At 37.1% G+C, this 15,860-nt stretch overlaps 1 protein-coding gene across 3 annotated transcripts in view; it reads left to right on the forward strand.

The window, feature by feature from the left end:
• The window catches only part of LOC117419690 (coiled-coil domain-containing protein 136-like), a 41,349-nt gene extending 25,771 nt beyond the window's left edge, over nt 1–15,578 (forward strand). Inside the window, exons 6-9 of one of the 3 annotated variants that reach the window (XM_034032691.3) lie at nt 2,119–2,449; nt 3,330–3,464; nt 7,342–7,453; nt 8,603–15,578. In XM_034032691.3, coding sequence (XP_033888582.1) covers nt 2,119–2,449; nt 3,330–3,464; nt 7,342–7,443 — 568 coding nt within the window. In that variant the 3' untranslated portion in view covers nt 7,444–7,453; nt 8,603–15,578. Of the gene's footprint in view, nt 1–2,118; nt 2,465–3,329; nt 3,465–7,341; nt 7,454–8,602 lie in introns of all 3 variants that reach the window. The other 2 variants (XM_034032688.3, XM_034032690.3) reach the window with 2 other exon arrangements.
• Nucleotides 15,579–15,860: the final 282 nt, after the last annotated feature.

Genomic DNA, 15,860 nt, shown 5'->3' on the forward strand with positions numbered 1-15,860 from the left:
TAATAATAATAATAATGCAAGGTTGTTCACAAGCAGCACATTAAGTGTCTCTTACAGTTTCATGAAAGAAAATATCCCATGCATTAAATGTTGCTATTAAACTTAAGCACCATCAGTTGGTTAACCCTGCCTTCTTTCATTGATTGACGTTGTTCTGTAAAAACTTGACCATAAGAAGAAACACTTCTTTCAGCATCTACAGAATTGGTAACAACTGACATATATATTATATCCTTTCGTGTTAAACTGGGAAATAATTCTTCAGCTTTAATCCAAAATGCATTCAAAGTCATTCTACTGCTGTTTTCTTTTGCATAAGGTAAGTATTTATCCATTTCTGATTTACAGTCAGCATCAAATCCTGGAATAGAATATAATGGGAGGACTTCCAGATCCAAACTACACACTTGTTGTGGGTCGAATATCCTTACTGCCATCAGAAAGTTATGAGCTGGTTGAAAAAAACGTGTTTTATTTTTGCATTGATCCGGTTTGTAGTCAGTTTTTCAGAAACGTCATGGAAGGTTTTTACACACAGTTTTTTTGTTTATTGTGGCGTCTGTGCTGTGTACCTCTTGTGCCATTGCTCGGTATGTATTTATTAATTCTGCAACTTTATTATATGTTTGATGGACTCTCACTTCACGGCTTTCAAACCACTGAATCAGATCCACCAGCCCCTTGACATGTGTTGCAATTAGGGAGAGTTGAGATTTTAAACTGTGCACATCTTTAAGCAATTTCTGGAGGTCCTTTAACACTACAGTGTTTGGTGAAATGTGCATTTCCTTTTCCACAAAGCCTGCGTTTAAAGGGATGTATTTGGAATGATATTCACCAGCAGAATACCAAGTGCCCCATCGTGTTCTGCATGGCTCAGGTGGCAACTTTATGGGCAAAGTACAGCCTTCTTGTTGGATTGCTTCTGTCAGGTGGTGTTTAAAACATATTTTTCTGCTTTGGCAATGTTTAAACAATTTGTTTTAACGGTTGCAACCAGCTTGTCTGCTTTCGGAAAATTATTTTCCCAGATATTGCTGGCAAGGGCTATTGTGTGGGCATTACAAGTCAAATGTACTGAATTTGGCAGTAAACCTTAAACAATGTCATTGTATGCCTTGATCTGGCATTATTGGAGACAAATCCAGTCACATTATTAAAATTAACGCCCTGTGCCATCGATGAGTAATTCACAGAGTGCAGATTAACTGTATCGGCTAATATTACTTTCAGTTCGAAGGTGTACGATAGTCCTTGGAGAACAAACAAAATGTGCAAAACATACTGATCTTTTGCATTTGTAGACTCGTCATCTTTACCAGTTGTACAATTTTCATCTCGTGCAACTCAGCAATTTGGGTAGATATTCCCTTATCAGTTGAACTGCTGTAGGAATTGCTCCCACATTTATTACATGTTTGTTCAGAAATTCACATAGTTTGGGATTATCATTTTTTTTTTCCAGGGGAATATTAGCACAAACAAATGTCTCTGTCAAATCGAAAATAACATCTCGTCTGCGTTTTAATTTTTTACTGGAGGACGCCGTCTCATAGCTGTCAATCTCAGCCTTTCTGTTTTCTGTGTTTTTCTGATGATAAATGTCGGTCTATTTTTGACTTTCGAGTGTGGTCCAAAGATAAATTGCAAGTTATGCAAAATAAATTCTACCCATCGGTGTACAGAACACCAGGTGGATATTGTTGCGTGCGTTCGCTCAATGAAATGCTTTTTGATTGCGATGTCTTTGACTCCATGTTTAGGTCTCTCGATTTCTTTTTTAACGCATCAATTTATTCAATTACCATTTATATTCATCATTATTAGCTTTTATTTTTCTAATTAGTCAAAGCGTAATGTGTTGATTTCTTAATTGTGAATTCGATTACTATAACGGGAGTGGCTGCAGGGACATCTAGGGGATAGCAGTTGAATTACAATTGAAAAAAACAGGTTGTATAAAACGCAGGACCCAAATTATTACATATGTTATTATTACATACTGATCCATGTTGAATCTTCTTATATAGCATGTGAATAGGGCTCAACTGCGTCTCAAAATCCTTTGCGCCACTTTTCCAAAATGACTCAAATCCTATAACTTTTGTTCCCCCACAGCACTAATGACCTGTATCTAGCACTAAAAGAAGGCACTCTGAGCAGTGAAGGTGAAAAGTCTTCCACTGGAAAGAAAAATTTAAGTGGTGGAACAGAAGAAGAGGGGTATGAGGTCGGCAGGGCCGGGAGTTACATGACTTTAGCAGAGTCGACCTCAAACTGTAGGCTAGTAGATGCATCTGTTCAGAAGAATATATCGTTTGATGGAAAACCAATGACACCAACAGGTGGCTTAAATGGGGGAAGTTTCTCATCAGGCTTTTCAGAAGTAGCCTCTCTTCGACAACAACTGAAGCAAGCTGAAGAGAAAGCTCTTTGTGTGCAGCATGAGGTATATGCTTCTACAGTACGTATTGATGTATATATTTCTACAGTAGTACAGAGCAACAACAGGAAAACAGATTTAAGAAATCCCAGTAAAGGGGCTCCCGAGTGGCGCATCCAGTAAAAGCACTTGCGTAGAGTGCAGGATGTGTCGCGAGTTCGAGTCCAGGCTGTTCCTTTGCCGACTGAAGACAGGAGCTCCCAGGGGGCGGCGCTCAATTGGCCGAGCGTCGCCCGGGGGAGGGAGGGTTAGGTCGGCCAGGGTGTCCTCGGCTCACCGTGCAACAGCGACCCCTGTAGTCTGGCTGGGCGCCTGCGGGCTTGCCTATAAGCTGCCCGAGAGCTGCGTTGTCCTCCGACACTGTAGCTCTTGGGGGGCTGCATGGTGAGTCCGCAGTGTGAAAAAAAGTGGTCGGCTGACGGCACACGCTTCGGAGGACAGTGTGTGTTCGTCTTCGCCCTCCCGAGTCAGCGCAGGGGTGGTAGCGGTGAGCTGAGCATAATAAAATAAATGGCCATTCCAATTGGGAGAAAATAAGAAAAATAATTGGCAACGACTAAATAAAAATAAATAAATAAATAAAAAAAAAAAATCCCAGTCATTAGTGGTCCAGTTGCTGTCGTGGAAAAGTTCCAGAGAGCGGAAAAGAAGTTCAGTTTATACAGTATCAGTATATAAAATGGTAATATTTTTAACATAACAGTACTGTTAACTTCACTTTTTTTTTTTTTTACTGATATTACTGACGTCTAGAGTGAAGCCAAATCCTGACTGCCATATTTTTGCCCATGTGTACCTATAGAGTGTTCTGAGGCCCCCAGCATAGTTATAGACTGATTAATTGTGAGACATGTAGTTTTAATCCTATATGCATGTTCTGGTGCAGTGTGCAGGGCTGATGGCTGAACTGAGGGAGCTGCAGGGCCGTTACAGCACCAGCCAGAAGGAAAGGGCTGAGCTGGAGAGGGAGCTTCAGAAGTGCCGGGAGGAGATGCAGCAACTCACAGGGAAGAATGCTAAGGTGAGGGTGTGACTAGAGGTATCGTACCTGGCTTGGCCCAATAGAAAACAAAAGTACAGTCAAACCTGTATTAAGAGACCACTCAAGGGACAGTCTAATAGTGGCCTCTTAACACAGGTGGTCTCTTAAAAAAGGGCTCATAACTTATGAATTTTCTATTTGTCTCTGACCTGCTTTCCTGTAATTATGTATGTCTTACATACACTGTAAGAGCCAGACGATGTAATGTGAACAAAAGGAAGTATGTAATTTAATAACATTCATTTAGATAATGCATTTACAAAACACATTATTTTGTTAAAGTAATGAATGCTTGCCTGTCTCAGGTCACACAAAATGTTTTAAATCCTTTGCAAATTTCAATGCCTGTGTCTGACTTTCAGGTATGTGTTGATTCATTGCATCCTGAAAACAACGCCAGCATGAGCATAAGATATTTTTCAATTACCACCCACACTGATTTCATACTCTTATAATTAAGGCTTGAATTTTTTCGGTGTTTATTTTCCTTTAAACGGTTTGCCTTTAAGTCTAAGCCGCTACATCCTAAGTATTAGAACATTCTATTAAATTAGTGGGAAAGAACAACACAACACGAAACGTATACATTGGAAGCTACCTAGTTCCCAGGCAAGTTCGAGAACGAAATGTAAGTTAAAGTAGCATCTGGGGGAAGTGATTAATGTCATTGCTTGCTCTTCTGTTCGAATAATGAAGGTGGTGAAACAGAATCAGCAAGTCAATCAGGACATCAAGGTAAAAGAAGTGACTTTGTTTAGTAATTAACAGTTTAATTAAGCCATTGAATCGGCTCAAAAAGCGGTCACGTGAATAAAAATAAAAACCTAAAACTTCAAGCCTTCTTTCTGTTTCAAAATGCTGTATCTGCGTCTTTCTAGTGCCGAATTCTTCAGCAGTTTTTCTGGCACTTACTGTCTTTACAAGTTTAATAACTTTAATTATGTCATCTAGGGAGGACCTTTTGTTTCTCCATGTTTTCTCTCTTCCTTTACAAGAGAGTGCTGTTTTATTGATTACGGATAAAAGACAGCTAAAATGGTTACCATATTCCTTTGAATTTAGGACATAACAATAGTCCTGTGTAAGGGTGCTTAATACAGGTCTGAGGCCGTTGCTGGGTAAGAGAATTGTGGTCGCTGGTCGCGTTAGACAGGTGGTCACTTAATACAGTTAAATAAAAGCACAAATATCATTAGGATATCATTAAATTTAAAAATATATATATATATATATATATATATATATATATATATATATATATATATATATTATACAATGTTCATATTGTAGCGTGCACGGGGGAAGGCAGCAGTAGGGCTGGTAGGTGTCGTAATCACACACGAAGACATAAGCCCGATATACGCTCCTTGCAAAGGAACCGGCTCTTTTGTACAGCGGTATCGACGCTGTGCTTTAGTGACCGAGATCGCTACAATATATTTCTTCCATACACTAAAGCTTCCATCTCACTGATATATAAAGAATATTACAAGTGCAATATTTAAGTTTTGTCTGCAACGAACATCTGTGTACCTATCTATTGTTTCTATAGAAATATTTAGCATTACTATCATAGTTATTCATGGTAAAATTATACTGGTTAATTCAACAAATTATTTGTTTTCCAAAAAAAAAAAAAAAAGACCACAATGGTATACCAACTGTAGTTAATTTTACATTGGCAGCTATATTGGAGCTAGTCTGTAGATATTTAGGGTTTGTCTTTAATGAGAATGTGAAAAAGAAGAATTTTTTAAACAGCTTTGTTCCACATGTAATTGTTGCATGACATGCAGCTTGCTGAATTCCATGACTGTATGGCTTGTGTCTGCTTAAACTTGGCTTATCCTTCCTCATGTTGTGCTGCGTAGTGTTTGTATAAATGTAATGTTTTGGGTTTTTTTGTTGTTGTTGTTGTATAACAATCGATATAATCTTTCAGCTGTTTTGTCTGGTGTACTGGACTGTTGATTGAGAATATAGATCTATTCATTCATGGGGGTTTAACAATATATATATATATATATATATATATATATATATATATATATATATATATATATATATATCTCACACCCTCTCAGTAGTCGCGGCTACGCCCCCTGGTGATTTATGGGCACTATAAACCCTGTTAAATAGTTTATTTTATTTTAGGTTCTAATCCTTGGTTGCACCCTTTGCAGACAGCATTTAACAGTTGTGCAATTTTACAGGTTTTATTTAGTTCACAATAAAATGAAGTTAAAATCAAACAAACAGCACACCATTCAATCATAAAATGAAAGCAAAACTTTCAGCCCAATAGTTAATTCAGTTCCGCTGCAGTATTCAATTGCCAGTCCTGTTGCAAACACAAGACTTCCAATTCTTTGGGTAGATCCTTTCCACGCAGGCCACAGCGATCACCGGAAGCAACAAAACAACAAAAAAGAAAACAAAGGAAAAACAGTATCTTGGGTCTGGTCTAGCCGCAGAGAGTATAGGCTAAAAATAAGGGGAGGGAGGGCTATAAAAACGGTTGCTAAAACTGGCCAGATGAAACTGGTAGGAGTTACTGCATAGCAGTAACAATATAAAGGCACTTCACCAAATATGCTGCTTCTAAAAAGGCCGGGTTTTAAATGCAATACAAATGCAGGCAAAAAGGAATAAAACAGTATCTTTCTGAAAATAAAATAAAAACAGGATAAATAAGCTATAAAACAGAATTAAAAAGGAAACAAAATTATATTAATAAAACCTAGCTTTCAAGGGGGAAAGTGCCACACTGCTTAACTAAAAAGTCTCGTGCTCAACTAAGGTGAAGTGCAGTCAAAACAAAAATTACAAATAAAATATAATAGAAAAACACATGTGAATATAAATAGAAAAAATAAAGTGAAGAGGTAGTGTACAGATTATGCTGCATTGTTGAATATCCTTAGTCAAATGATATTACTATCATGATGTATAACAATCACTTAGGGAATACCCATTCATACCATTTTATTTCTCATTTGCTATAACTACAAACAATTTACATTTTATAAAGATGCTGCTGACTGTACAATACCACCATATATTACTACTGTAGCTTTTCATAGTTTTCTCCCTGTTCCAATCCATCTGCGGTGCCCTGGTTGAAATGTTTAGTATTTTTAGATCATTAACACATGCATATAATAATATTAATAATACAAATAATAATATTGTCAATGACAAGAGTAAAATAAATACCACAGAACACTTTAGAGTTGCAACAATAACGAGAAAATTAGAGTGATGAACCACGATTAAATTCAAAGCAATAAAACTAATTTAACTTTGTGGTTTCTTGGGAATCTAAGACATGCAAGGTAAGCGATGGCAGTGGATGCGCATTTCAAATAGGCCTGTACCTAAGAACGGTACAGTACATGTTAAATGTCAGACCTTTGTGTCTCATGCCATTCATGTGTCTTCCATAGCTGTTGTTACCCCTGTGATTAACCCCTTCACTGAATCAAAACTTGCTTGTGCTGTCAAACAGTGTCACAGCAGTTTGCTTCCGCACATGTGAACTGTAATGAGGGGTTTATCTCACTGTGAGGAACCCTGTCTGGTTTGGATTATAATCACATTCTGTTTCTTTCTTTCTTTCTTTCTATTTCCCTGTCATTGTCTTTACCATGTCTTTCTTGTGCCTGTACCCTCATTTATTGTTTTTATTATTTTATATCTAATTCATGCAAAATCTGTCTCTTTCTTTCTGTGCTATCCATTTGATCATTCTTTCTTCCTTTCCTTCTTTCTTTTTTCTCTCTGTTTTCTGGTTTACCTCTTTTTTATTCCACCCTCCCTTTCATCCTCACATGGCACTGCCCTTGTTTTTCCTCAGAACTCTCCTACCCCTGAGCCACCTGTTCTGTCCATCCCACTAATAGGAATGATTGTTATAGTGGCCCTACTTTGGTGCTGGTGGGCGGAGTCTTCATTCTAGAGGTGACAAGGTACCGGTATGCTATTTATTTCTCTTCCAGAAGTGCAAATGGTCCAACTAAAAAGTTATTGCTGCTTGATGATTGTTATTTCTAGTGTTCAGTTTAGGAAGCCCCTTAAACACAAATAAAACTAAAAAGTTACATTTTACATTTATAAATACACAATACAAGTTGGGACAATGGTAACTGGAAAACAAATTATATAAATGATGATGTAGTCAAGGCACCACTGAGCTTTTTATGGATCCTAAAATTCAAGAGCATATATTATTTGTATGTAGCTTGTCAATAGTGGCTACAGTGTGACTACAAAAACAGACAGGAATCAATAGCATTTTTCATTTGTAGTATATATTTGTGATAAGTTTTTTTTTTATTCCATTCATGACACTACCAACATTTTCATACCACAATAGCAACATACCATATAGAAAAAAGTGAAGGCTATGTTTTCACCCTTGTTTTTTTTTTTTAACTATAGGTAAGTTGTTTTTAAGTGTGGGGAATACACAACAAATAAGAAACCACATCATGAATGTCATTTGGCAGTTACACTAGGAATGCCACAGTTGCTGGATCAAAACTGCTGAGACGTGAACACGTAGAGAGCCAATCAATAATTTACAACTGAGACAGAGCATGGCATGTGTCTAAATTAAATTGTAGAAATTTGAAGTAACACAGTATCTGCCTTTTTTTGCACCAGAATCTTTTCTCATTTGCAATTTATTAAGGGGATTCCCTGCCAAGGCAAAATGACACAGCCGAGTGTAAACTCTCACTCACTGAATGCCAGCATTCTGCAGACTTCTCATTTGAAATATATGTTTAAGTCCGTCCTGGCCAGCACCCCACAATCTGTCAGTCCAAAAGCCACTATTTTATTAATAAACAATTAGTTCGATACATAACAGGGACTAAATTGGGAACACTTAGGAAACACTGAAAAAGAGGTGTTCACATGAAATAATTTGGAACTAAACACATTTTTGTAATTATATAATTGCCTAGCTATTTGTAATGCCTGACAGAATCGTAAAGGTTGGCCTTGATGAGGACTGATCAGAGAATCTGGCACATATGGAGCCCAGTAGCCTGTATAAACAGCAGTCAGTGTGTATCTGTGTGTGGGTGACAGCTGTTTTCCTGTGTTCACAGGGGCCTACGGGAGGCTGGAGCCCACTGATGGTGGTGGCTGTAGCTACAGCTGTTGTCCTGATCTTCCCAAGCTTGACCAGGGCACTCTCCTGAGGATCTCACTGGGGTCTCCCAGCAGCACTCCACTTCCAAGGGCAACACTCCCTCACATCAACGCTTCTGTCTGCCGCTTCACTGCTCGGCTTTGCGCCCAAGATATTATTTGGGTTTGACGACATCTCTGCCTGACAACTAGTCAACAGTCAGTGGATTTGTCATTTCCCCACCTGTTGCTTGAGCTCCTATTCCTTGGACGACCATTTAAGAAACTGTAGAATACCTTTTGGATGCATACTCATACATTATTTCAAGAAAGATGAAAAGCCAGAAGGGGAAGCAATATGCCAACAGTGCAGTTTTTAAATCCCTCTGTTTATTCTTTATTGTTAATTTAGTGCTTGGCCCTTCAGTGTGGATCAGAATTAATTTCCAAATGCCTTGTTTAGAGTCACCTCAGCATTATAAATATATGGGTCTGTTTATAAGATCTTAAACATAGTGTGTTATTGTAAGAGGCCAGGTGGCATTTTGGGACTGCAAATCTCACATGCCACTTCATTCGAATATGCTACAGAATTTTTTTTTTATGTATTTATTTATTTGGAACAATGTAAAGGGTCATTCTGCCTTACAGATTGATGTGTTAGCTTTTAACGACCAACATGCAAAGAAAGAAGCACTTGAAATTGCTGGTTAAACATGACCTGCAGTCCAAGCAATCCTGAAAGAAACCTAGCTGCAAAATCAAAGGAAAACTTACTTCAGAGAATAACAAATCCGAAAATACAAACAAATTGACATCTATTTTAGGAAAACACTGTTTCCTTACAATGCGTCATTCAAATATCCTTTCTTGATTTACCCAAAAGCATGTTTTCCTTTAATAGCTGTAAACCTTTTTGCTTGTCCATCTGTGTGTTCTATCTGATGTAAAGACTTACCTATCAGATACTCACACTACCATTGGTTTTTTGGACCACCGCTAAATGAAATACCTTTTCCATGCACTAAGCAGTTGCATGCATTTCACTGCTGAGGATCTACAAACACAAGGAATAATCCTTCTTAAATGTTTAATTACGGCCTTGTTTTTCTCTACCCTTTTCACAAACCTTTCCTTCAACATTCTTGACTATTGCAAATAACTCCTTCACTCCATTGGAGGTAATGCCAAGTCTGAAAAAATATTCCTGTGGTTGTTGACTGAAACCTAATCAGAACACTTAAAGCTTCACTGATCCTTGAACTGAAATGTCACACATTTCTGGTCGTCTGTATTCTGTGGTTGCAGTTTTCCAATGTGTGGTTCTATACATTTCAAGACAGAGGTCCAGGGGTTTCTTTCTCTCGTCAAGCCCCCTCTTTCTTTCAGGCCCTGGGCAATCGATGTTTTATGAATACTATACAGGAGATACTCCCAGGTCTGTATTTTTTATAAAATAGTGGTCTTACAGGGATAGTAAAGCTTTATCCCGTATCTATGGTACACTACAGTAACGTTTCACTACACAATATTTCTGCACCACTTTTGCAACAATTAACTTACTAGCCTGTGTAACTTTTGAATTGAAGCAAATGAAAGTATTAATTTACATGAGCATATTAGTTTTCAGCATTTTGCAATCATGGTATTTTTTTTTTTTTACCCGTCTTGTACTAGGAAGTCACTTGAGATTAATAATCTAGTTTGGACTTACTCCTGCCACAACTTGCAAGAGACACTATGGACCAAAAAAATATATATTTAAACAGCTATTTCGGTCACACTTTATTTTAAAGGCCTCTATTTTTAGTTTATTAACTGTTAACAAACATTGTTCATTTTGAGCTAAGGGTAACACATTAAGATCTTTATAAAGTAATTTAATGGGCAGTGTTTTGTGATGCACTGCCATTACAGATTCTGTCCCCAGTTGATGTGATGAGGTTAAAAGCTCTATAACCACGAATGCAGATGTGCCCGGCTCTTTCGCATTGTGGTTAAGACACCTGCTAATGAAAACCTGATTTAATTTGTTAAACATTACTACAGGAACAATTTGAACCAAAAGAGTGCAAAGAAGAGTGACCAGAAGTATCCCGGGTTTAAAAGGCATGTCATATGCAGACAGGCTAAAATAATTAAATCTATTCAGTCTTGAACAAAGAAGACTATGCAGCGATCTGATTCAAGCATTCAAAATTCTAAAAGGTATTGACAATGTTAACCCAAGGGACTTTTCTGACCTGAAAAAAGAAACAAGGACCAGGGGTCACAAATGGAGATTAGATAAAGGGGCATTCAGAACAAAAAATAGGAGGCACTTTATTTTTACACACAGAATTGTGGGAGTCTGGAACCAACTCCCCAGTAATGTTGTTGAAGCTGACACCTTGGAATCCTTCAAGAATCTGCTTGATGAGATTCTGGAATTAATAAGCTACTAACAAGCAAACAAGCAAGATGAGCTGAATGGTAATATAAAATGATAAGGATCAAAGAAAGTACGATCACATTACTTTCTATTTTTTTGATTTGCTCATTAACTCGTACGGCATACTCTTAATGTCTGTTGTTTTACATTGACCAGGTCACAGACTTTATGTATTTGTTTGACAACTACAGTTGTATCATTTTGCATTGACTAAATAGGTGTGTAACAAGTATTGGAAAAGAGACAACACTGAAGTGAAATAAACAAACACAGTATTGTATTCATACCCCTGCACATGGGAATTCTAATATAGCTGCACTACTAATTTAAACTGGTTGTGTTAGTTCTTCAGTCAGTAGGCATCTTTGAAATAGCCATGTGCCATATGGTACAACAAAAAAAAAGATCAAAATCATGTCTCTAAAGTATCATATGTATACATTCTCAAAACGGTATTGTTTAATCTAAAAGATATTAACCACTACACAGTTTCACCTCTACAGGGATGGTGGGATTGTACTGTAGATGACAGATGGAACTAGTGACTTCTTTTTACTGTCCCCTACACCCTTGTTGAATGCATTTTGTGGAATACACTACCATGTTTATACCCTCATAATGGCTTTTATAATGATACCCACATTCCTAGGGCAAAATTGAAACTTGTACAGTTTTCATGTTCTTGGTAAACTTGAGTGATAATACCCAAGCAAATCAGTGAATTCTAGAACACCATTTTATTGTTATATGTTGGCTAATAACTTTATATTTCACAGGCAGGAGCTAGGGCTGCGTGAAGAATATGTGTTAGTATTTAGAGGCTTAGCCTCGAGGGATTGATGATGGCCTGCGGGCTAGGGGTGCTTGAGATGATGGCCTGCGGGCCAGGATTGCTTGTTTTGAACTGTTAGTGGCCTGCAGGCCAGGGCAAAGGACGGGGTCCAGACTTCATACCGCAAAAACCTCATACTGCTGAGGTCGACCCCATGGGCCCCCGGGACCCCCTGAAAACATAGAAATCCTCTGACTCTGCGGAGAATCCTGGAGGCACTGCCTCGTGGACCGGGTCATGCCCTCAGAGGACGAAAGGTTCATAACCTAGAAAGAAGGAAGAGAAGAGAATCCCTGTCTCCAGGAGCTGTCCTCAGAGAGGTGAGGCAAATCCTCCAAGGCCAGGCACTGGAGTGCGCCCGCAGGGGTATCTGAAAGATAGAGTTTTGTTAGTATTTGGTTTTAGTATTTAAGAATTGTAGAAGACCACCGTGTGGCCAGTGGTCCCCTGTGACTCGCTGTGGCGAGGACCCCCCTTTTTAACGAAGACATGAGTAGCTGCGGCTGACTCGAGGCCGGGGAAGTGAGATTCACTATCCCCCCGTAGAGGAGACCGGCGCAGAGGCAACGCGGCAACTGAAATATAGAGGAGGATGAGGGAGGAGGAGGAAAAAGCAAAACGCAAGAGAAGGAACATAGATTGTGACATGGCTTAATTAGGCAGATAGCTTTGATAGGCAGGAGAAGATAGGAGGAGAGCAGCTCCAGCTCCATCCCCCGAACTCCACTTTAAAGTTAACATTTAAAAACGGGTCTAATGAGATTGCTTAGTGGGCAATCTTCTCATTAGTTACAAAAGTGAAGAATTGATTTTTCTTGTTTTTTTCAGGATCAGAGTATGCTCTCAAACTTATGAGAGTCAAGTAGATAAATTGTAAACTTACAATTTCACTGATAGCCCTGTAGGAATCTTTTTTCCCTCTAGGTTACACATGAGGTAGTAATGGGTTGTGGTTCAGCATTTAGTACTGTTGTAAATGGGAAATGTTACACCCTAATGCCACCAACCCTTCTATCCGAGCACTAAATTCAATACCAAAGTAAACAATTCGTTTTTTCTCTTGTGGTCCTAATTTTATCTCTGAATCAGCTATGGGGTTTACTGACAAAACCTTAACACAGAAAAAATCTGTTTTAATATATGTAACAAAGTTTCCATTATTGCAACCATTTGGTGTTATACTCAAAACAGACTTTTAAAAAAAGTATCAGTTAAAGCTTTGTGAAAACAGAATAACAGTTATCTAAAGCAATATTTTTTTGTTTTAAAACTGTTTGACACTATAGTATCTCATACCTAGAGAGAAAGATTTTAGGGGAGTGCCAAAAACCCATTGCTGCCTTGTTTTAAATTATACTTATATGTATGCATATGCTATTTTTATGAGGCATGCACAGTTTTCTTTCCCTGTGATAACAGGCATGCAAAAGGTTTTCCATGTTCTGTAAAGCAATAATGAAATCTGTGTCTAAGAAGTGACAAAATGGTTCAACAGTCTATACACACATGGCACTAAGATAGATTTACCACAGTCTTTATTTGAAAAGGAGAATCAGTCTAGTAACTCAAAAGGTTAATAAAATATGTGCCTAAGTGGTTTGTTAATAGTTGTGTGCAAACTGTGCTTTGGTGTAAAGACATGAAGATAAAAACATATATTACTGTATATTGTTTTGGTGAACTCTACTATCAGAAGTATCCCAGTGTAAAGCCATAGGGATGCTGGGAGTGGTTTTGAATCTGAACTGGCCTGTGGCCACGGTTACTGTCTGAGAGACAGAGAGATCATTCAATATCAGCAACAGACAATCACAGTTAAGTTAAAACGTGTAAAAGCCACCCAGTTAAATATAGTTACCTGAAACTCAGGATGAATGCACTGCCAAATCTAATTTATCATAGCAATATTAATTAATAATTAATCAACAGCATAAAGTTCGTATTTTTCTTATTTAGAAATATAACCGACAATTTGACTCGGAAGAAAACATTTTCTTATAAAAAGTTTAGTTTTCGTTCTGTAGAAAATATTTTTTACACATTATTTCATGTCTAACATTAGTTGACATCAGATATCAGACAATTATACATTTGTCTCAGCATTTCATTAAAATAAATAACTAAAAATAAATAAATATAAACGATTCAGTCGGTCTAATGATTAAATCAGGATTTGTTGAGAACTGCAGTAGTTACCCAGAGGATGATCACTGCTGTGTTACTTTCTATTATCTTTTCATTTGATACAACAGGGTGCACTAAAGTCTTTCTTCGCCATCACCCCGGTGGCTGTGGGCAGTTGACGAAATGACATAAAATTTGAAGCTAATTCGGCACCTGCCTGCTGCAGCTGGGCACTTCGCCAACTGCCCGGGCATTACGGCTCGATTTTGGCAACGGTCCATAACATATATATACACGTATATCTTATATAAACTTTCTTTTAGCCCTGGTATACACACCCTTCTAATTATATATATATATATATATATATATATATATATATATATATATATATATATATATATAAAACTTATTTATTTATAAAGCATTTGTGAAAAAATATATAAAGTCATTCAATAAACTGCCCAAACAATCTAGCCTATAGTGTTAGATTTCATGGGACTCTTAATCAAAAATATGTAATCTAGGCTGGGCCCAAATCAAAACTTTGACAACCCGCTAATTGCACTTAACAAAACTGTATTTTATAGCGTTTTTATGAGTAGAAGAAATAAGATACTTAAAGAAAAAAATGCTATTAAATACATTTTTGTTTAGCAGGTTGTCAAAGTTTTGATTTGGTCCCAGCCCTAGTCAGTTTTTTTATGCTTCGAGACATAATTATGTATTATTGCAAACACAATTTACTAATTATCAATATATTGTTATGAAAATGACTTCTCAATAATATACATACTTTTGCACCACATCCACAAAACCTAATGCATGAGTTATTTAATAGATGGATTAAATATGTTAGTATGCATTTGTATTACAGATGCCAACAGCAGTCTAAACCAACTTCATGGAGATTCTTAAAAACTCAAGCAGGTGATGCATAAATACCTTTGACATTTTCTGATGATATCCCTAGAGGTGTAACAATTTTTTTTTTTTTTTTACACATTACCTTTGTAATAGAGGTGTTTGTTGTGATAGCACCACGGTACATAGTTACTTGTAGTCCACTGAATGATTTATACAATACTTGGCATGGATATACAATCTCTCTATCATTTAAATGTTGTCCTTTAATAAAACAGTCCACCATTCATGATCATTTTATCTTCTTATCACAAGAACTACCACTAAAGCTTACTGAATGTTTATTTTTATGTTTTTTTCTTTGTAAGAACAATTCTTGAACTAACACTTACACTCTATTTAGGAAATGTGAACATTTATTTAAAAGCTTCACTTTAAAATATACAATATGTAATTTTAGTATGTATTAAACTATATTAAAATTATTTTATGTGCAGTGTTGATGTACAGTGTATAAGCTGTGGTGACTGTATGTGAAATAGCTGTGCATCTGGAATGTAATGTGTTTTTTAAGAAGTTTGTAAAAATACTGATCAAAGTTTTGCTTTTTAGATGGCTATGTTGTTTTGAAAAATTGTGAGTATTTTGGTAACAAGCGGTATATTTTGTAAAGATCTGAAACAAATAAATACAATCAAATGATCCTTAAAGAGCGTATTTGTTTCACCAATGGTACTGTTAAGTAACGTAAAATTAGATTTATGCTTTTCAGAATTCCTGACCATGTACTTACTGTACATATGAGGGTACTAATAGCACCACATGAATTCTGCAACATTTAAAACATGTGTATCAAGACCAATTCCCAACTTGTGCCACTGGGGATATCAAATGGAGATTGTGAGGTGATGGATTCAATCTCTGACCTGAGACTGACTCAGACTAGATACGCATTCAGCCTAAAATAACATTCCCAATTCAACCA

The sequence above is a fragment of the Acipenser ruthenus genome, chromosome 14, assembly GCF_902713425.1.
Source record: "Acipenser ruthenus chromosome 14, fAciRut3.2 maternal haplotype, whole genome shotgun sequence".
In the NCBI taxonomy this organism is placed as follows: domain Eukaryota; kingdom Metazoa; phylum Chordata; class Actinopteri; order Acipenseriformes; family Acipenseridae; genus Acipenser; species Acipenser ruthenus.